This window comes from Rhinolophus hipposideros (genome assembly GCF_964194185.1).
Source record: "Rhinolophus hipposideros genome assembly, chromosome: 8".
Lineage (NCBI taxonomy): Eukaryota > Metazoa > Chordata > Mammalia > Chiroptera > Rhinolophidae > Rhinolophus > Rhinolophus hipposideros.
The window spans coordinates 83,103,811-83,125,649 of NC_138054.1; the positions used below are offsets into that span (position 1 = coordinate 83,103,811).

General features: G+C 54.9%; 1 protein-coding gene across 5 annotated transcripts in view; it reads left to right on the forward strand.

The window, feature by feature from the left end:
• Positions 1–21,839, forward strand: part of IFFO2 (intermediate filament family orphan 2) — a 50,527-nt gene that overhangs the window by 18,111 nt on the left and 10,577 nt on the right. For 3 of the 5 annotated variants that reach the window (XM_081056624.1, XM_081056626.1, XM_081056625.1), the window contains exons 2-5: positions 16,707–16,767; positions 17,984–18,079; positions 19,265–19,405; positions 20,772–20,911. In XM_081056624.1, the coding sequence (XP_080912750.1) occupies positions 16,707–16,767; positions 17,984–18,079; positions 19,265–19,405; positions 20,772–20,911 (438 nt within the window). The remainder of the gene's footprint in view (positions 1–16,706; positions 16,768–17,983; positions 18,080–19,264; positions 19,406–20,771; positions 20,912–21,839) is intronic. The other 2 variants (XM_081056627.1, XM_081056628.1) reach the window with 1 other exon arrangement.

Below are 21,839 nucleotides of genomic sequence, written 5' to 3' on the forward strand. Positions count from 1 at the left end.
ATTCTGTCTCCTGGAGTCAAAGAACCTTCTGAGGCAGAAGTGGCTCTGGAGCCCAGGCATCACCCCTGCCCCACCATTCCTGAGGGAAGAACTAAGGCCCAGTGAGGTTGAGCAACATGTCTACGGCCATTCAGCCAGCCTGGTGGGGTTGGGTCTCTCCTTCACAGGGCAGTGCTATTTCCAGGGTTTGGCTGGGGAATGGGTGTTGCAGCCCAATAAAGGTGGCCGGTGGCCTCCTGGCCTGGCAGTCCCTGCCCCAGACGGGTATCCTGGAAACCAAGCAGCTGGCTCCACCTGGCCCCACAGGGCTCCCCGGCCCAGAATCAGTGCCCTCCCCAGCTGGCCCTCTGGGCTGGCAGATTCCTGGCGGTCCAGGCCTGACCTCAAAGCTGGGCAGCAGCCTCCTTTACTCCCACCTGTCCCATAGTTCCCTCTTACCCCATAGCCTCCCTGACTTCTTCTGGGCCCTGGGGAGGCCCCTTGATCCAAGGGTAGAGGACAGGAGGCCTGAGTGTATGACAGTGGTTAAGTTGTAACTCCTGCGGCTAGGGCAAGAAGGGGTTAAGCAGCTCTGCCTGCTGGGGCTGGACTCCCAGCTGGTGTCCTGGCCCCTCAGGCCAACCAGGCCATCTGGCTTGGCAGATGCCACATGGTGTTCCATCTGTCCCAAGGCAAAGTCACCAGAAGGAGGGCTTTGTGGGCCTACTGGGGTGGGCGTGGACCCGGCTGTCTGTCCCGAGCAGGCCCAGCAAGTGGGGAAAGGGCCCTCCTCTGTGCGGGCTGCCCCGGGCCTAGCTGGCCCACCATCTCCCAGAGGCAGCAGGAGGGACAGCCCGAGTTCCCACGGGTGGTGGGAGCCTCCTGGGCAGATGGGTCTAGGAGGTGCAGGGAAGGACCCAGGGTCACACACTGAGCCAGAGTGGGACTTGCACCGACACCCTTCTGGCTGCTCGACCCCGTGGCTCCAGCTCATAAGCTCCTTCATCCAGTAACTACCAGTTGAGAGCCTACAATTTATATACTGGGCACTTGGAGACTCTGGGTAACAGACAGCACCCCAATCCCAGGGTGGGGAAGAGGGAACCTACAGGACAAAGCCTCTGAGGGGAGCAATGGCACATCTGAGCCAAGCCCAGGACCCTGGACCCTGGAACAGCACTATCCCCACCCCCACCCAACAGGAAGTGTGGGGCCTACTTGCTAAGATGAGAAAATAATGTTGGCTGCTGGGTGTTCACGATCTCATACAACCCTTACAACCCAGTGAGGTAGGTATTGTATATGTTCCCCACGTTTTATGTGAAGGCAAAGTGGAAAGGGGGCAGGGCATGGGTACAAATGGCCCTACCCGTTTCCCCAGGCTGCTCATTCTCTCCCTCTGTCTTGGACCATCTCCTTTTTGGCTTCTTGCTAAGTCCAGGCCAGGGATCATGTGGCTGGAGGCCCTAGTTAGGTTTGAGCTGAGAAGAGAAGCTGTGCTGGTCCCTGGGCAAGGTAGGGGTCAGTGACCCTCTGCCTCCTGCTGGGCTGGGCACCTGGCAGGATGCAGACAGCTTGGAGGACTCCCTCTGGAGGAACTCCAGTGTCTGAAGGACCCTGCCTCTCTGAGAGCTTTGGGGGCTGGACAAGGACCAAAGGGAGCTTCACTTCAGGGCCGTAGTCAGGGCCAAGAGCGGCCCAGCCTGGCAGCCCAGGGTGGGGGCCTCTGCACTTCACTCTTGCAGTTTGGAGGTCATGCAACTTGGGGTCCATTCTGACCCTCAGGAAACTGAGGTACATGCACCCTGACCTTCTCCATCCCCTTATGAGTCCACCTGGCACAGAGAAAAGAGCCCAGGCTTTGCATTTAGAGACACCCATGTTCTAATCCAGCATCCACCATCATAAGGAGGCAGGTAAGCTTGGGCTCTGTAGCCAGACTGCCTGGATTCAAGCCCTGGCAAGCTCTATGACCTTGCACAAGTTGCTTCACTTCCTTGGGCTTCAGTTTCCTCATCTGTAAAATGGGTACAATAATAGTACCCACCTCCTAAGGTTGTTGTGAGCATTAAATGCGCTAATGATGCCTGTCACATACTAACACTTCCTGAGGTCAGCCATTATGATTATGTGACCCTGGACAAGTCGCTTCTCCTCTGTGAGCCTCAGTTTCCCTATCAGCAGAATGGGAGTGAGGAAAGGAGAGGCTCCAAAAAAAGTCCTCTGTCAGGGGCTTTACTGTCACAGAAGGTTCTCTTGATGTCTGCTCCATTTCATTCCCCCTCCTCTCGGAAGGGAACTGACTTCTCTCTCCTCTGAGATGGGTACCCCAGCTCCATGGATGAGTGGAAGGAACATTCTGTGTTTGTGTGTCTGTGTGTGTGTGTGTGTGTGTGTGTGTGTGTGTGTATGTTGGGGGGGTGCCCCGGGGCCCTCCCTGCTGGTTCACATTAAGTTGCCAGGGCCCGCGTGATGACAGGAGGCTGGCATTAAGTAATGAGTCTGTCCCCTTGAGCTGTGTTTAGTCACTAATCCCTCTCTTAGTGCAGCTGATTGCAGTTAGTTACCTGTCCCGGCTGTTCCTGCAACCTTCCCAGCCAGTTATGACAATTAGGGAGCTGTACACACACACGGTGCCCGCCACCACCCACCCTGAGTTGCACAAGCCCCAGGTGTAATTAATTGATTTCCTGGGTCCTCACCTCTCTTCCTGCCTCCCTCTCTGGTGATTATTGACAAGGAACATCCTCCTTACAGGTGGGGGTGGGGTGGACTGGCAGGAAGCATGGGCTCTGGTTCCAGTCCCCACTCTGCCGCTTGCCTGGCTGTGTGACCTTGGGCACGTCACTTCACCTCTCTGAGCTTCAGACTTCTCGTTTACAAATGGCCTGGACTTCTGAGCACCCCTGCTGACATCCTAGGATCCCATGTTCTGTGATTTTTTTTTTCCCCCCGTCACCGCATATGGAGCCTGTTTGTGCTTGCCAACACTCATTTAATCCAGGTGGGGGTCTTTCTTCCCCGTTTCACAGATGAGAAGACTGAGGCCTGGAGAGGTGAGTTTCTCAAGGCTGCAGACCCTTGGTTTAAACTCAGGATGGGGGTGTGCCAACTCCTGCAGCTCTACTGCCAGGCTGCAGATGATAAGGGACACTTGGAATCCCAGGCAGTTGGCCCAGGGTCTCCGGGTGAATAAGAAGGCTCTGAATGAGTGAGTAATGTGGCTTTGATGGGGGGATCACCCTGAGCTGCAGACCCACAGTGCCTTGCATTTATTTACCTGCAGGGCCGTCACTTGGGATAAACACCAGAGAGATTCTAAGTGCACATTAGGTTTCCAAAATAGCCCTGGGAGTTGCTGTTTTCTCTCAAAGCTGTAAACATGTACCTGGGTGGGGCCCCCCAGACTCCTGGGCACAGATCCTCTGGGTCTCCTGGTTCTTGGCCTGGTTGTCCAGACCCCCTACTGGCTTCTGGAGCACAGGCTGGAGCCCCAGAAGCTGAGAGCCGACTGACACTGGGATGGGGCTCGGTGTCATGGACAGACCTGCACAGAATGGCAAGTCTGGGGATGGAGAGCTATGAGCACCAACCTCCTGTTGTCTGCTCCACGTGAGGTAGGCCCAGGCATGCAGGTGAGAGAAAAGGATCATGGGAGGAGAGGAGCAGAAGTGGCAGGGACTGTGGAGGTTGTCTGGGGAAACTGAGGTTCTTGGGGAGGGGCAGGCAGGGAGGTATGTCCAAGGCCACTCAGTGAGTCGTTGCTATACTGACTCCAGAGTGGATCTCCTAAGGAAGGTCGTGGAGGTTCCACCCAATGGCCCTTTTATCCAGCAAACATTTATTTGATGCCTGTGTACTAGGCTCCATGTTGGGCTCCGGAGTTGCAGCTGGGAGCCAGAGACGGGCCTGATCTTCTGAGAGCTGAGTTAAGTAGAGGAGACCAACAGGTGAATAGATAATCTCAGTAGCAAGTAACCTGGGCCTTCAAAGTACAGAAGAGCAGCACCTGACCTTGACCAAAGAGTCAAGGAAGGCTTCCTGGAGGAGGGGTATATAAGCTGGACTTTGAAGTTAGCATAAGATGAGGAGAGAGAGAGAGAAGTGACAAAGGGGCAGGCAGAGTACACAGCACATGCGAAGACCCCGGAGGCGCGATGCAGCTTGGCACACCCGGGGCTGGAGGTGCCATGGGGCATTCTGTTTTGTCTTGCTCTGCCCTAGCATGTGGCCACTTGCTCCAGAGCTTATCATACACCAGATGGAAACCTCTATCCTCTCAGAAAAGGGATTGCAGGCCCCTTTCCCAAGATGAGCCTGATCTTCCAGCCCTTGCTCCTTGGGGAAGGCAGAGTGCCACCCCATTGAGGGTGCACAAGGGCAGTGTTTATGGTGGGTGGGGTCTTTCTCCACCCGAGACTTTTGACCAATAGGGAAACCAAGGCACAAATCAGTGTTATTTGTAGGAGCTGGGGTGAGGACCCAGGGACCCTGCTTTTCCTTGGCTCCCTGGGCAGCTGAGCGCCACGAGAGTGTAGCCTCGTCACACACAATGCTTGGAGGGGCCCAGAGCCTTTTCTTTCTAAGTCTGCACCCATCCTTGACCCAGCCACCCATTCCACAGGGATAACTGGATAAATACACACGTGTGTGTACCAAGGAGTTCTTCGCAGGGTTTAGATTGCTAGGATTTGGGAATGACAGCTCAGGCTTCATTAGATCAGTGACGCCACAGTGACCTGCTGTGTCACCTGCTCAAAAGGATGCTTGCCATCCATCGTTCAGGGGAAAAAGAATGCTTGAAACCACATGTGGTCTGATCCTATTTTCCCCTTTAGAAGATCTCATAAGAAAAAAAAGCCTCATAAGCAGGCACTGGGGAGGATGTGCAGCCAATGTTAAGTGATTCTCCCAGGGGCGGGGGATTGGGTGGGTGTTTCATTCTTTTATTTGTTTTCGCTTACCTGATTGTTTTCCCATTTCTCGTGTAATCATTGTAAGATTCTCATGTAATTTAAAATGGAGGAAACGATCAGGTACTTTTTGAAAATGACCAGGTACTTACTTTTTGTCTTTTTAAGTTGTAAATGGCTTTGGTTTTTTGATGAGGTGATACATTGTCTCATTCAAAATTAAAACCATACCGAAAGAGAGGATATTCTGACACCTGCTACAACAGGGATGAACCTTGAGGACATTATGCTAAGTGCACTAGCCGGGCACAAAAGGCCAAATACTGTGTGAGTCCACTTACACGAGGCACCTAAGAGTAGTCAGATTCATAGAGAGGAAATGAGAGTGGTGGTTGCCAGGGGCTGAGGGAGAGGAAATGGGGAGTTAATGGTTAATGGGTGCCAGTTTCAGTCTTGCAAGATGACGAGTTGCAGAGCTAGACGGTGGTGATGGTTGCACAATACTGTGAAAGTACTTAATGCTACTGAATTGTGCACTTAAAAAAATGGTGAGGATGATAAGTGTTATATTATGAATATTTTACTATAATTAAAAGAAAGAGACAGAAGGGGACAGAGGGACAAGTCCTCCCTGCCCCCCAGTCTTGTGGTTCTCTCTGGATGCAAGCACTGTTTTCCGTGTGGGGGTGGAGTCTTGTTCTCCTCCCTCCTTCCCCCGGTCCCGATGGGCAGGGGCGATTTGGACGGGGCCCCTTCACTCACAGGCAGAGCAAAGATGCCTCCTGGCCCTGAGAGCCCAGGATGAGCATCTCCTTCCGTCCCGACTTCCAGGGCACCAGGCTACCGGTGCCCAGATCTTTCTGTCCTGCTGGATTGCAGGGACTGAGGACCTGAGGCTAGGGGACCAGAGGTCTTGTCTGGAGAGGGCGCTGGAACTCCCCTCCCCTCAGTGAGAGCAGAATACTTTTCATCCACTCCTGTGCTCCCAGCACTTGATTCCCCAGTGGGCACTTGTTCATAGGAGTTGAATGTGTTGTAGGGGAAAGACGGAGCTGGGCTGCAGCAGACACTCCCTGGGGCGTCCTCGGTGCCAGGTTGTGTGCCAGCACTGAGACGTGGCACTGGATTGGACAGGAGAGAGAGGAGATGTCCTCCTGTGTGTCTTTGTTGGACAGCCCCATGTGTCAGCAGGCATTGATAGCAGGGGGTGTGGCCCAGGTGCTTGGCACCTTGGCCAGTCCACTGAGCAGGGCTGTCACCCCAAGCGGAGCTGCCCGTTCTCCATGGCAGGAAGGAAAACACTGACACCATGTTTGTGGCTAATACAGCATCCATCTATGGGACATTCACTACCTTGGAGCTGGCCTCTGTGCTAAGTGCTAATGCATACTGACTCATTGAACACACCAGCCCCACACCGTAGGTGCTTCTATTGGCCCCCACTGTAAAGATGGGAACCTGGAGCCCAGGAGGTTAAGTGCTTTGCCAGAGGCACACATCTGCCCCTCCCAGCATCCCAGTCTGGTGGTAGACCGTGTGGGACCTCTGCAGCCAGTGCCTGGGAGCCTGCTGACAAACTGCAGCCTTCCCGGACCATGAATTCCATAGAGCAGCAGAACAGAAAGAAACTGAGACCATTTTACAGCTGGATAAACTGAGACCCAGAGAAATAGGGGTGCTGTCTCAGCCCTTTGAGCTAGTTGGCGACAGGGAGGGCAGGGCCAAGCAGGAGAGCCTCCATTTATTCAGAGCCTACGTGTGTCATCTCTTTCACAGACTGGGGCAGCCGCAAGGAGGGGGCCTTTATGGTCATCCCTATTTCATGATGACCAAATGGGGAGGCTCATGGGCAGGAAATCATTTGCTCGGAAGCATGTGATTGGGATTTGAGCCCAGTTCTGTCCGATTCCAAACCCAGTGCCTTTTTAGCTCATCGTGTGCTAGCCCCAGTCAGTTGTGGGGGCGGGACATTGTCAGGGCGGGGGGCAGATCTGTAGTGGCCAGTGGGAGCAGAATGCGAAGCTTCCTCTACCCGGGTTCTAGGGCCCTGAGAAGTGAGTAAATGGCCAAAGCAATACCCTGGCTAAGTGACTCTTTTCCATGTCAGTGGCTATGGCCCTGTGGGCACACACCTGTGCATCTGACCCTGGCCTGGTCATTTGGGGGTGTCTCCTGAGCAGTATGCTGGGGGCATGGTAGGGAGTGGGGCTTATGGAGCTGATGAGATGCTCTTGTGAGAGGCTGCTCATGCTTGAGGGTCAGATGGGCTTGACATGGAGTAAATCATTTCACCTGAGCCTCAGTTTTCTCATCTGTAAAATGGGAATGATAACACCTGTCTCCCAGAGCTATGGTTGGAGTAAAATGCTATAATCAACATTTCACAGTAAATGCAAGTCCTGTCCTTCTCCTGGGAGAGCAGAGTCTGATGAGAGAGGCAGAGAAATAACAAATTAGAGCACCTTGGATGCTGTGAGGAAGGCATGTGTCGGGACTGGAAACACCAGGATGGGCGTAGTGACCCATCCTGGGGAAGTCAGGAAGGGCTCACTGGAGGAGGTGATGAAGGTATAGCAAGCCTGGAAGAGGTTGGAAATGGTGCCCCAGAAACCTCGCAGTGGCCTGCAATTTGGGGCGCAGATTCCTTCTTGCCATGAAATGCTCATTGAGTCACTTTCCTTGTTGTAGTGGCCCGGTTTGTGGGGGGCAATGCTCACTTGGGATATGGTTTCTAGACAGAGGACTGAAGGAGGGCACTGCCCAGCATACAGCTCTGGATTACAGGTGTCCACAGAGCTGCCAGGTCTCCCAAGGTGTTTTTTCAATAAATGGCACCAAAGTCAGGGTGACACCGGGAACCTGGGCAAATACGGGCACTGGGTAATTGGAACAATGATTCCTATGAACAGCCGAAACCTCAGACTGTCACTGGGCAGGTGACCAGGGGCTTCTTTGGGCCTGGGACAGTACCTTAAATGGCTTTTGCCTCTCAGGGTGGCACCATGAGACGGGATGGTCTCTGGCTGGTGGGACCTCTCCTGCCTTGGTCTTACCAGCTGTCATGGTGACCCTTGTCAGGACAGACCTCAAAGGGCTGCTGGACATATGCCCATTCGTTCTTGGGGCACATCTGGGGGCATAGAGGGCAGAAGCAGGACATGTGCTCGGTTTTGCTGGCAGGGGAATTGGCGGTGTCAGCATCTGGTTTCTTTCCCTAAGGCACCCCCACCCCTATGTGCCCCTGGTCACCCATCCAAGTGATGGTGGCTCTAGCTCATGACCATTATCATCATCATCAACATGATTATTATGGCAGCTTCGTGGCTCTGGCATCAACCAGCCCTTGGTTCAAGTCTGGCCCTGTCACTTGCAGTGTGGTCTGGGACCACTCACTCAGTCTGTCCAGACCTCTCTGACCATCTGTCATTTGGAGGTCATGAGTGTGTGCTCATGGTGTCCCAGGCACTGTTCTAGGCCCCTGCCATACATGTGTCTAGAATATTTGCAAAGAAACCTACGAAGGGGTGGTCTTACCAAGGCCCAGAGACGGTCAGTAGCTTGCTCCAGGCCACAGAGCTGTAAGATGTATAGCTGGGTTTGATCCCAAGACTCTCTGGCTCCAGAGCCCATGCCCTTCTCTCCACCTTACTCAAAGAACTCAGAGGCTGATGTCCCAGCTGGCTTTGCGACTTTGTGGTTTATTGGATAGCTTTGTGGTCAGCGTGGGGTATTTGCCCAGGGATCATGAACATTGTTTTCTGGCATGGCTGGGTGGGTCCTTAGAGTCTATCCAGTCTGACACCATTGCATGAAGAACTGGAAAGTGGTACTAGAGGAGGAGAAGGGACTTGCCCAAGGTCACACAGCAAGTTAGGGCAGAGACAGGACCCGATCAGGCCTTCCTGTATAAGGCAGGCTGCCTTGCTACTGCCTGAGGGTGTGTGGCCCTGGGGGGTGGGGTCCAGGGAGCGGCTCGCCAGTTTCTCCCTTCCTCTTGCAGCTCCTCACAGAGAGCCCCAGAGGCCAGCCGGCTGCCCTGCAAAGGGTACTCTTGGTCATCAAGAAACAAAGAGTGTGGATGACTCTGCAGCTCATTTCCACAGACCATTGGTAGGGCTTACTTTCACCTCCTTGCTGGAAAATTCACTTAAACTGAATTTTAGTGCCACCTCTTAGTTGCTTCCAGATCCCCAGAAGGTCAGAGCCAGATGGAGAGGTGTCCCTGTTTAGGTAGTCCAGGCCTTACCCACCCACCTGCCCCTCTCTCCTCCAGGCAAATGCAGGTAGGGTAGTAATACCAGTGATAAAGATGGCTGTTGGCCATCAGGGCTGCCTGTATACCTTCACATGAGCTCATTTAATCTGTCCATGAACCCTGCAAGTAGGATTGCTGCCCCATTTTACAGAGGAGGAAACTGAGGTACTAGCTCATGGTAAATGGGCTCTCCGGGATTGCACAGTGCAAACAGCTTTCTCAGTTTGCCTGCCCTTCTTAGTGGGGTCAGTAGAGACTCCTATAACTGTTGATGTACGAGGCCCGAGTGCACATGGCAAGCCCTCAGGGACGGCTATGGAATGAACGAGAGGATAGACGAATAAACCAATACATGCTACCGCGCCACCTCCGGCTCTTGGTAATGGTGCTGAAGTCAGGAGTGGGAGGCCTGACTCCACTACCCAGGACGGCTCTGGAATGGAGTTGACGTCCCAGAGGCCGTCTCACTTCCAGGCTCCAAGGAACGGCCACATCCAGGGTCTGCAGACTGCGCTGCAAATGTCATATCTAGAGGGACTCTTAGAGATCGTATTATAGATGTGGAGACTAAGGCCCTGGCAGAGAAAGGACTTGCCGAGGTCATGCAGGCAATTAGTGACAGAGCTAGGACTCGAACCAGGATCTCCTGCCTCCTGGCTCAGAACCGTCTCCTCCACAGGGTGCTTCCTTATGGACATGAGGCCCCCCACGCAGCCCCTGAGTAGCTTTGCACAGGCTTTGTCCTCTGGAGGGGGCTGATGTTTCAGATTGAGAGCAGGTGTGTGTGTGTGTGTGTGTGTGTGTGTGTGTGTGTGTGTGTGCGCACATGCGTTGGCAGCATGCTGGGCAGAGGGGCATACTTGATGTGGTGGCCTCTCAAACCCGTCCCAACAACAGCTCACAGCCTGTGCTCCGGCCCGCCCGGGCCATTACTGCCGCCTGTAATGGAGTCGGCTGCCCTGGTTAAGTGTTCACGTTAAATTAATACCTCCTCCGTGGAGACAATCAGTTGGCATTTAATTTGTGTTTCCTTCTGAGCAGCAGAGTGCAGCTGGGCAGGCAGGCCTCTGATGGGCATGCCTTTGAGGCGTCCCTTCCCTGGGGTCAGGGGCAGGGAGGAGAGGGTGGTGAGTCTGGGTGAGGCTGTGCAGGTAGGTACCCATTGGAGTGGCGTCACGGGCATGGGGGGCCCCCACTCACAGGTGGGGGGACCCAGCCCTCCTTTTACTGGAGAGAAAAGATACAAAGATAGAGTACACCAAATGAGGGGAGAAAGTTAGGAGAGGAGAGTCCTTGTGTTTCCGCATTTAGGTACCTGGGAGGAGGATGCCCTTGGAGGGTGGGTTCTCATTTATTCCCAACCACACCCCCTCCCACGGCCCTTTTTGCTGATCTGTATGATTTCTTTTGCCACAAATGTGAATTGTTTATGGTATTAGACAAGTGGGGGTGGTGGGGTGGGGGTGGTGTGGAATGAGGAAGCTGACCCGGTTGTGACTTTTAAGCTCTCCAGGAGGCTCAACAGAAGCTACGGGGGTGGGGCCCTTCAGCAGCAGCTTGGGCCCACCTGAGATCCCACTCTCATCTGTGACCTGTCAGCTTCTGCGAAACTGCATGGGAGAAAGGCCCCCCCCCTCCCCCCGCCTGCCTCTGTGCCTGCAGCTCCCTCCTCCCACTCCGATTCGTCTAGAGAAGAACCTGCCAGTCAGGGCACCGGTGTGGCCCCCGTTTGGGAGCGAGGCCGGGGGGCAGGGGAGAGGTGCCGCTGTGCGTCTGTCGGTGGGCTCACAGAAAACCCCGGTCAGCACAGAGCCCGGAGGACAGCAGAATGGCGCCAGCACACCCACCCGCCATCCCCTGGCAGCCCACACCTGGCGAGGATTGCCCTCCGCCCACCTGCCCTCTGCCTGAGGCCAGGCCCACGCTTGGCCCAGAATGAAGTTTTCCAGTGCCGGCTCCGGCCCAGCCTCACCTGAGCCAGCTTCCCATCGCCTGAGTCGGCCCGGGTGTGTCTCCGCTTGTCTTTCCTGGAAAGGTGTGGACCATTCCTGTGGTGCCCTCCCAAGCTCTCTGAGGTCTGGCTGCTGGAGCCAGCCGCAGCACTCTACAGTTCAAACTGAGCTGCTGAGCACTAATTGTTCTGTGCCAGGGGTGGGGCACAGAACAAACTGCCCACCTCATGGAATTCTCACAACCACCTTCAAAAGAGGCGGTGTGCTTGCCATGTCACAGATGAGGAAACTGAGGCCTAGAGAGAGTAGGTCATTGACTTGCCCACGGTCACACAGATGAGAAGTGGTTGGGGGAGCAGAGTATGAACCCAGTGTCTTGCTGCCCAGAAGTGTCCAGGACTTTCTCCTCAGAAGCCCTAGGGCTGCCCCTGGAACCTTGATCATTTTGCTCGGCTGCACCCACTTTCCTTGGAAGCTGGAGCTCCAGAGCCTCTTTCTCTGATCGCACAGGAAGTGAAAAATCTGTGAGTCAGTCCCTCTGTCAATGACTTCAGCTTGGCTTTCCGTCCTCCATCAGTAAGCCAGGCTTTGTCAGCCCCTTCCTATGGATCTGTGTGTCATCATGAGTTGATGGGGGAGGGGGCCACTGGCCCTGAGTGTTGGCTAGGAGTGGGGGCTGGCTTTGAAGCTGCCCATCTCCTCCCCTCAGTGGCCTGTTGAGACTTCTCATCCATCACATGGTCATAGCTGTGGCTTGCTCCTCAGGAATGCGGGGAGACCACATCTGGTTGGGGTGGGTGCTGCCACCTCCCCCTCCTGGCCACTGGCCTCACACATGTGCTCCTTCTGCTAAGAAGGTGGCCAAAGCCCCAGATCAGAGTGGCAGTGGCAGTCATGGAGTCATTTCCTCTCCCTGTGCTCATTGTCCAACATCCCTGCCTTCCCTCCCTGGTTGGAGGGCTGTGGGAAGTAGGAGAGGAAAGCTTTCGCCTTCCCCCTGCTGCCTTCCCCCTGCCGCTTCCTGCCCTAGCTGTGTCCCCCCACCCCCAGCCTGCTGGAGAGGCTCTGGAGGAGTGGACTGAGTTGAGCAGAGAGCCAGTGCTGGGAACTCAGCTCGCTCCTGGGAGCCCCCAGGCTGGGGCTGTGCAGACAGAGGATGTTTTACGCAGAAGGGGCCCTGACTGGGGAAGGGGTAAGCAGGAGGGCTGAGGAGTGGTTGGAGTTTGAATTCATTCATTCATTCATTCATTCATTCATTCATTCATTCATTCATCAACAAATCCATACAGCAACTCTCTGACTCCTTACCAAGTGGAGGTGGGTTGAGGTAGATATAGGGAGTACAGCAGTGAGGGTAGCAAAAGTAATTATAACCCGGACTGATGGAAGGCCTGGAGCCCAGCTTTAGACCCAACTCCTTAAATGCTTTGTTTGATGGTGCCTCGCCTCTGTGCCTCTTTCCCCCCCAGAAGAGGTATCTCACCCATGTTTTTCCTACGCCCCGACAGGCCAGGGGCACAGGGTGCCTGAGACCTCCTGAGATGGGTGATGAGGGCTTGGCTATGCCTGCCCACACACACATCCAGGTTCCCAACTCGTGGACTCCACACTCTGAGCCCCTGCTTGTCCTTGCACTGCCCCTGCCCTTGTCCAGCACCCCATTCCTGCTCCCAGGTTGTGGGTCGCTTTCGGCGGGAGTGAGCGTAAGAGGATGCTGGAGGAACCAGCGGGTCTGGGGGTTGGGCCTGCGTTCTTTCCAGAGGTGGAGAAGCTGGAGGGCAGTCCCTCCTTGTCCCTGGCATCAGAGCTGGCTCTTTGGTGAGATACTGTGGCCAAGCCCCCCAGGAAGACTGGATCCTTGAGGAGGGAAAACAATTGAAGTGGCTTCAGGGGGCTTGGGGCAGAGGTGACATTTGAGCCTACCTGGGAGAATGAATAGGATTTCTGGAGGCTGAGGAGGAGGGAGGGAGGGACAGGGGAATTGAGTTGCCTCTGAGCCTCTGTTTCCTCATCTGCAAAATGGGGATGATCCTTAGGGGAGGGTTAAATGATCTGTTGTATTTTATGTGTATATGAATGCCTGACATGGTGAACACCACCCAGAAGGTGACCAACAAATGTCCCTCTTCTCCTTTTTCTTATCCAACACTTTGAGGGAAGAATTTGGAAGTTTTATGAGCTATTGGGTCAGGGTGGGCAAGGGTGGCTCTAATAGATTCAGGCTGTCTTGGCCCAGGCTCAAGTTGTCTCTGTGCTCTGGCCTTTATTTTCCTACCTGTAAAATGGGGAGGGGGTTTCTCAGTAGCTTTAAAGCCCACTGCGTGAGCTCCTTTGCTGAGCGATGGGTTAGGCGAGAGAATCGGGACAGCGAAGGTTAAAGGATGGGACATCCACCAGCCTCTGACTCATAGTAGGCATGTCCCCTTCTCTGTAGGGGACTCCCTACAGGCTACTCCCTGGACTTCCTGATGCCCCTGTTTGCTTATGCGATCCCTCTGCCTGAAACACCACCCTGCTGAAACCTCACTCCCGTGGGCAGATCCAGGTCCGGGGAGGGGACTATGCCTGAGAAGCAGGTGTAGAAATGTCGTAGCCCACAACTTGATGGACCAGTTCTCGCTTTCTCTCCCTGGGCTGAGTTACAGTGAATGTAGGGTGTCTGGGGCGTCTTAAGAAGCACATCACCTGTCATCATCCTCTCACCCAGTCAGCCAGAGTAGCTGAAGGGCAAAGCTTTTTTGCACTGTCAACACTGGAGCCGGCAGAGCCAGGTTTTCCCACCGTGGCTAGGAGGCACGTGGGTGTGGGCAGTGGATTTGGTCTGCCAAGCCAGCTGCTATCTGCACAGGGGTCTGTGCTCGGTCTTCTGGGACCAGGAGTGCCGGCTACCCACGCAGCCTGGCTGTGAAAATAAGAGGCCCATAAAATCATTTGTGCAAACTCGTCTGCTGGGGTGCAAATTAGAAACACTAGTGAGGCACAGGGTCACTCAAAGTGCCATCTGCAGGGAGCTCATTAGAAATGCAGTGTATCTCCCGTCCCCAGACCTGCATGTGAATTCAGACCTGCTGAATCCGGGTCTGCATGTGAGTAAGATCCCCAAGGGTTTCCTGTGCATGTCACAGTTTGAGACTTGCTGTTTCCAGCGTGGATTGGCTAAGCTTCAGTCCCAGCCCTGATTACTAGCTGTGTGACCTTAGTAAGTTACCTCACCTCTCTGAACCCTGGCTCTGTCATCTGCAAAATGGGTTTGGGGAAAAATTCTTTACCCAAGAGGGTTAATAGTTCACATGAGAGCCCATGAGATATGTGTACAAGGCACTGAACCCAGTACATGGCACCAAATCAATGGCTGCTGTGTCTGGAGATCCAAAGACATGGCTCATGTTCTCGCTCTGGGTTGACTTGGGGCAAGTCCCTTTTCTTCTCTGGGCCTCATTTTCCCCATCCCTACAATGGGTCTGTTGACCCCTGCCCCACCTTTGTCTCGTGAAGGTTGCTGAAAGGAAAAGTGAGAGGGAGCTGGGCCTCGTCCCCAGGAGCCCAAGTAGGAAGTGGGTGTATGTGTCGGGGAGGGGAGATGCCCTTGGGTGCCCCTTCTCTGCTGGTTCTGCTATTGCTGTAAGATGCAGTGGTGAAGCCGGGCCCTCCCTTGCACCTGCTCCTCTCAGTGGCTTTGGAATCAAGTCCTCTGTCCCTGCTCAGAGTAGAGTGGCTCACTCAGGACCTGTGTCCTGGTACATGACATCTATCTCCTGAGGGCAGCCCCAGATGCCCCATACTTCTGGGCGGGGACGAAGGTGGCCTGTGAACTTCTCCCCCACCCAGGATTCCTGTCCCCCATGTTAGGCCCAGGGCTGGACTCCTGGCCTGGCCCTCAGCATATTTTTTGGGTGACCTTGCAAATTCCTGGCACATTCTGGGTCTCGGTTTCCCTATTTGTACAACGAGAGTGTTCAGTGAGATGGTCCCACCTGGGTTAGAAACTTAGATTCCCTCTCTGCCCCTCATTAGCTTCCTTTGTGACCCTCCTCTCTGGCAGGAGCCCCCGCCTAGCCCCACTGCTCTGTGGGTCGGTGGCCCACGGCAGATCTAGGCCTGGCTGCCAATGTCAGGGGCTGGTAAAGACCAAAGGGAATGGGGCGGAGGGGGAGCACCACGTGTGTGCGCGTGTGCTGTGTGTGCGTGTGTGTGTGTGTGTCCCCTGGGAGCCCTGGCCCCAGGCCGTCTTGTCTCATGTGGGAGAGAGGAGGAATTTTCCTCTGTGTGTGCAAACAATATCCGTTTTCTCTTGTTTCCAAAAGCTGGTGACGTAACCCGCTCTTCATCCATTCCTCCCCTCTGGCCTATTTTTAGCTGGCCCCGACAACATCCTAAAAGGCTTCCAGACTTGCCTGCTCTGCGGCCATGTAGGGAGGCAGCAGTGGGTGAGGAAAAGGAGAAGTTCATCTGTCTGTCCCAGGATGGAGAGGGGAAAGGAACCTGCCCCTGGCTTTCTCTGGGGAGGGAGAAGGATCAGGGTGGGGCGCCAAGTTAGGGCTTTGATGGGCCCTGCGTCCATGGGGAGCCCGACAGGGTTACAAGCACTCATTCTGGAGCCTCCAGCCCAGGTTTGAGTCCTGGCTCCACTTGTCCTCACCCTGACCTTGGGCCTCTGTGCCTCGCTTTGTTCACCTGTAACATGGGGGTAATGAAGGCACCTATGCTAGAGGCTTGTTACGAGGATTGAATTATACTGTGCAGAACGGTGCCTAGTACAAAGTAAGCTCTCAGTAAAGGTGAGCTTGTGCTGTTGTGGTGATTATATTGGTTGTCTCCCCATCCAACTCCCAATGATCGCTGGGGGTACACTGTGAGCCCTGGCGTGCCTCCTCTCTTCTATCCTTTCCTGTCCAGCTTCAACCAGTGTGTATACGAACGAGGTGATACAGGTAAAGCCCCTGGCACACGGGGCCTGGCATAAAAGAAATGCGAAACAAGTGAGCGATGTATTTATTTTTTGTTTGTTTTGATGTAATAAAACAGACCTCAGTTTGAAGTCCAGCCCCACCCACTAATTAGCTGTGTGTCTCTGGGCAGGACATTTAACCTCTCTGAGCCTCAGTTTCCTCATCTGTACGATAGAGATGGTAAGAGCTATGCAGATGTCTCTGTTGGTTAGGGTAGGCTACAGGACACATAGACTCCATGATTGTAATAGTGAACACAGTAAAAAGATTGTTGCTTGTGGGTGCAAAGGAGAACATGAGGGTAGTGCTGGCTGCAGCCTGGCTCCTGAGTGCCAGCCTCCGTCCCGCCTCTTACAGCACAGCAGGAGCAGCAGCGCTTTACAGTTTGCACAAAGGTGGGTGGTGGTCCCTCCCACCTTCGTCTCCCCCTGGGGCCGTGCTCTTGTGTTGAGCATGACACCTGTCACCACCACCCAGTATGATGGCTGCGCGTCAACCTGGCTGTTGTTACCCACTGCCGCCACCACCCCTAGACGGGGAGCTCCTGGATGGCAGACAGGGAGGGATTCCCTACTGTGCCGGTCTTGCCCAGCCTGGGGACAGACACCTGTACTGTCTGAGGCCCCCTCTGACCACCTGTCCTTCTCGCCTCTTGCAGATGGGAGGAGGAGCTTGCCAAGCGCATGAACCTGCAGACCGTGGTGGACACGTTACAGGAGGTAAGAGCCCTCCGACCTCCTGACCAGAGGCTCATGGGAGGACCATGTGGCCAAGGGGCACAGTCTTCAGGGGGCCAATCTGGGAGCTTTGTGTTACCTCCTGCTGCCTCAGTCTCTCCTCAAGGGAGCCAAGAGGCCTTTGCTACGTCCCCTGCAGGGGCCAGCGCAGTGTTGCAGAAAATCTCGGGTCTAAGAGTCGGGAAGCCTGGGTTCAAGTCCTGCCGTTGCCCTGGCTTTCGGGGTGACCTTGGGCTACTGAATCCCTTCTCTGGCCTCCCCACCTGAGTCTCAGACTGTACAGTCTCTAAGCATCCCGCCCCCAGCTGGCAGGAACTGGCTTGGGGCTGAATGCCTTGGACAAGGCAGTGGGCATGTCACTTGGTAGGCTCTCAGCCCCAGTGGGCTCTCCACGGTGGGCGTGAGGACCTTTCTTTGCTGTTCTGCCTCTGTGTTCTGGGCTCTGCTCCTTACCCGCCTGCTGGGTACCCTGGGCAATAAACTTCACCTTCTTGGCCTCTCTTTTCCTCTCAAACGGGCACAAGAATTGCAACCCCATGAGAAGCCATGCAAAGCTCTTTCAAACATTTTTTTTTTCAAATCACTTTCTGATATTTAAAGCATTGCTTTTCTAAGACAGAGACAGATTAAAATAATGTCAGTATGTAGAAGGAAAAGGATGAACATCCCCCATTTTTGTAACAAAAGTGCTTTTTACTTTACCAACATAACATGTTTATGGTCAAATTTGGAAACTTTAGAGAAGCTCAGAGAAGAAAACAATACTTTCTTTCAGTTCTGCCCCTCCACCGTTGACAAATTGGCGTGTGGTCTTCTGGTCTTTTCTGTGCAAGCACACACATACTCTATATGTGTACGTGCAATTAGGTTGACACACGTGATGCCATTTTGGAGATCGGAGATAGTCAAATACTGGCAATTTCACATGAACCGACCTAATATTTTATCCTATTGGGATCACCTATTACATCAACCTGTTCATTTCCTTCTAATATCTGCCGTGGAGTTTTCCATGCAGTAAATATTCCTTTGAGAAGTGTTTTAAGCTGGGCGGTGGGAAGCCAGGCTGGGCCGAGGTCGTTGGTACCCCTTCCCTAGCACTCAGTCACCCAGCCTCATTGGACCCAGGTGTCACTCCCTCCTACCCCTCAAGGTACTTGGCACCCCCCTAAAGCCTCCCCCATCTCCGTCCCCATAGGCGGCACAGGAGGCTGAAGCCATCCAGGAGGAGATGAATGAGAAGATCGAGCGGCTCAAGGCCGAGCTGGTGGTGTTTAAGGGGCTCATGAGTGACGTAAGTGCCACCGGCCTCCACCCCCAGGAGTCATGACCTCCCCCCACACCCATCATGCAAAATGCTTCCTTCACTCCGAGGCTCCAGAGCTCGGCTTCTAGTTAGAGTCCTGGCTGGCTGCGTTTGACCCATGAGGATGACAGATGCATCGGAGACCAGGCGCCCTCCTCCTGCCCCCTCCCCACTTCCGCTTCCCTTGGTCTGAGTAGAGATGCATTAATCTGCTGCTTAACCCATCCTGCCCTCCCCTGGGCTCGTCTGATGGTTTGCGTGTGTTGGCTCCGACTCCTCCCCAGCTCACCATGATGAGGCGGGGTAGTGGCCATGGGCCTTGGTGTCTGGGTACAGGTTCAGGGAGGCCCTGTGCCAACCCAAGAGGCTCCCCAGGCCAGCGGCCTTCAGCAGGGGTGCTTTGTAAAGTGGGGGAAGGCCGGTGTGTGCATTCTTTTGACGATCAGAGCCCTTCCAAGTAACCGTGGGAGGAGAGAGCTGTTAGCCCCCAAGGACTCCTTCCTGCTGGGGACCCAGGTTTCCTGCCACCTTCAAGCTGCCAGAAGGAAAAAGACTGATCATGGGTGACTCAGCCTGGTGTGGCTTCTCTCCTGAGGGCTGTGCAGCTGGGTGTAGCAGGAAGAAGCCTTTGGGGCTCCAGGTGGAGGCTTCCTGGCTTCCCTTCACTGAGGTCCAGGGGGACACCCCTTGTCCTGCGCAGCCCCCACTGTCAGCTGTGGGAAGAATCCTGGAGAGAGAGAGAGAGAGAGAGAGAGACACCCCTTGGCATGCCTCTGTGTTCGGGGACCGTTGGGGAACCCCGGGTGGGAAAGAATGGAAGTCTTTCAACAGTGGGAGCTGCCTTTCTTTTTCGTTGCTCTAACAAAACACTGACACTGTGTGTGCTGAGAAGATGTCTTCCAGCCCTGAGGGAGACTGGCAAACACGGTCTCACGTTGTCCACTCGGCGCCAGAGCCTGTAGTTCCCACAACCCCTGTACCCCTGCCCCAACCTGAGCAGCGCTGGTCCAGCCCTTCATGCCCAGGAAAAGCTCAAGGCCCCCCTTGGCCGCTGGGGCCTCCCACCTGCCCCCTACGGGTCTCCCACCTCTGCCCAGCAGGAGCCTTGAGCGCTCCCCATTCCCAGGCTTCCTCCATCCCTCGCTCACGTAACCCCTGCTGTCCTCCCTGCAGCCCATGACAGACCTGGACACAAAGATCCAAGAAAAGGCCATGAAGGTGGACATGGACATCTGCCGCCGAATCGATATCACGGCCAAGCTGTGCGATGTCGCACAGCAGCGGAACTCGGAAGACGTGTCCAAGATCTTCCAGGTGACTAGGGCCACCCTGCTCACCAGCCGCCACGCCCAGCTGCCACTGCCACCCTCCCAGAGAGCCCTGGCCTCAACCCCGCCTGGCTAGCCCCCATTTCCCTCACATCCCACCCACTCGCTTACCCCACCCACAGCTAGCATGTCCCCCACCCTCCAGCCCCATCAGGAGAACGTAGAATCAGGGACTCGCGGACTCATAGGCTCCTCCCACTCCATCATCAAGGCTGACGGCTTCATCCTATGGCTGAGGAGACCACTCCCTCCGGGGGTGGGTGGGGGAAGTGATGTAACAGGCTCAGGGAAGGAAATGGCAGAGTTGGGGCTGGAACTCAGGTCTCCTGACCCTCCCGGGGGTTGTCTACCAGCCCACGCCAGCGCCGCTTCCTGCCTCTTCCTCTGGCTGTCAGACTGGGCACTGTGGCCACGGTTGAGGAGCCCTGGCCAGGCTGTGGGAGCACTGGGTGCACTGGCCTGAGCCCTAGCAGATGAGCCTCGGCGTTCAGAGCGGGAGCAGTGGGCCCCTATTTTTCATTCCCACTGGAGAGGCTCTCAGTCTCCCTTCCCCCCTTCCCCCTCAACAAACAACTGTGTGTTCTGAGAGAAAGCAATGGGTTCACTGGCAGCTGTCCTCCAGGGAGGGTTTGGGGGCTAGTCCTGCTGCCTGAAGGGCACACGTCGTTCTCCGAAGCCTGCTTCTTGAGTCTGGTTTGTGGTTGGCTTTTGCTTGAGCCCAGGGCAGTACAGTGTGTTGTTGCTCTAAGTGTGTGACTTTGGAGGTGTAGTGGGGTGAGATCTGGGCTTCCCTGGGCTCTCTGTCCACATCCGGGCCTTCTCACTGCCCCTCTGCTGGGAAGCAGGAGAGACCGTTTCCACTTTTGTTTGGTTTGCTCATGTCTTGTCTGCTTGGAGTGGAGGAAACTTGGTGAACCTGGGGCCGCCTGCCTGCTGCCTTTGCATGTAAGCAGGAGGGTTCTGGGAGGCATGGAGCCATGCGGGCCTCCCTGAGGGCTTCTCCGTCTCTCTGGCTGGCTCTGACACATCCCAGGTGACTGCATCCAGTCTGGCCTGCTCCTCTCCCCAAATGTTGGGGCTGCTTCTCTGGTGAAGGGGTGAGCTGAGCCAGCCCAACCACTGGGCAGGGAAGGGTCCAGGGTGTCTGTGTCCTCCACCCTGCATGTCTTCCCACCTCACGCTTCCTGCTAACATTGCCTGCTTCTTAGAGGACCTGTGCATCTTTCCCAGCCGTGGCTGGCCCAGCCACGCTCCATGTATCCCGTGGGATGCCGGCTCCTTTCCCAGCCCACCGCTACCCTCCATCCCAGCAGAACCTCCTACTTACCTTGATCTCTTCCTTTCCGGGTCAGGTGGTTCCCAAAAAGAAAGAGCGTAAGGTGACTTCGGACGATGACATCTCCGAGCAGGATGGGGAGGTGAACCGGTTCTCAGATGAAGAGGTCGGTTCCATGAACATCACCGACGAGATGAAACGCATGTTTAACCAGCTGTGAGTATTCCCGCTGCCCCAGCTGGGGATTCTACCTCGTTTCCTCAGATCACTAGGGCAAGGGTGACAAACTGATGGCCTGCGCTGAATGTAGCCCCCACATGTGTTTTTGTCTGGCCAGCATGGTATTCTGAACAAATCTGGATGCATTTTTAACATTTATAATTTGGGGAGTTTCACATTTTCAGAAAAGGCCAAATGGTAGTGTTGGTCAAACTGATGTGGGAGTCTTGACCGAGCCTTAGACCCACTCCCCGTAGTTTTCCTTGTGGTGGGATGTTGAGCTGAGCCACACACCAGGACCACCACTGGCCGAGCACCCTTTGTAGGATGCTTTACAAACACGATTTCATCGACTCCAGACAATCAACCCAGGAGGTGGGGTTATCACTTCCCTTTTGTAGATGAGGAAACTGAGACTCAGAGACGGGCAGCGACTTGGCCAAGACTCCTCTGCTAATATGTGGCAGAGCTGGGATTTAGAGGTAGCCTGTCTGCCTGTGTTCTCTCACTTTGAGATGCTGCCTGAGATGCTGCCTGAGATGCTGCCTGAGATGCTGTCTGGGCTGGATGCGGTCAGTGGTAGGCTGGAACCTTGTGACAGCTGGGTGTGCAGCTCTGTCCACTCCAAGTTCAGTGATGGCACGTTAGTAGCTTAAAATTTGCCAGTGGGAAATTGGCAAGTGCTACTAATCAGCACCTGCCCCCCTCCCCCTCCACCCCCCGAGAGCTGGTTTACCTGAAGCTCACTGTGTATCGTCGTCTGGGGCAGGGATGCTTTGTGGCTTTGGCCTATCCAGGTCCGTGTTCTCAGCCCTGATCCAGCTTTCACTCTAATCCATACGGTACTCTCAAGTGAGGTAAGGAAGGGGAGAGGTGCCCCTGCGGACTTGCCTAAGGGCCTGGAGTCCAAGGACAGGGCTGGGAC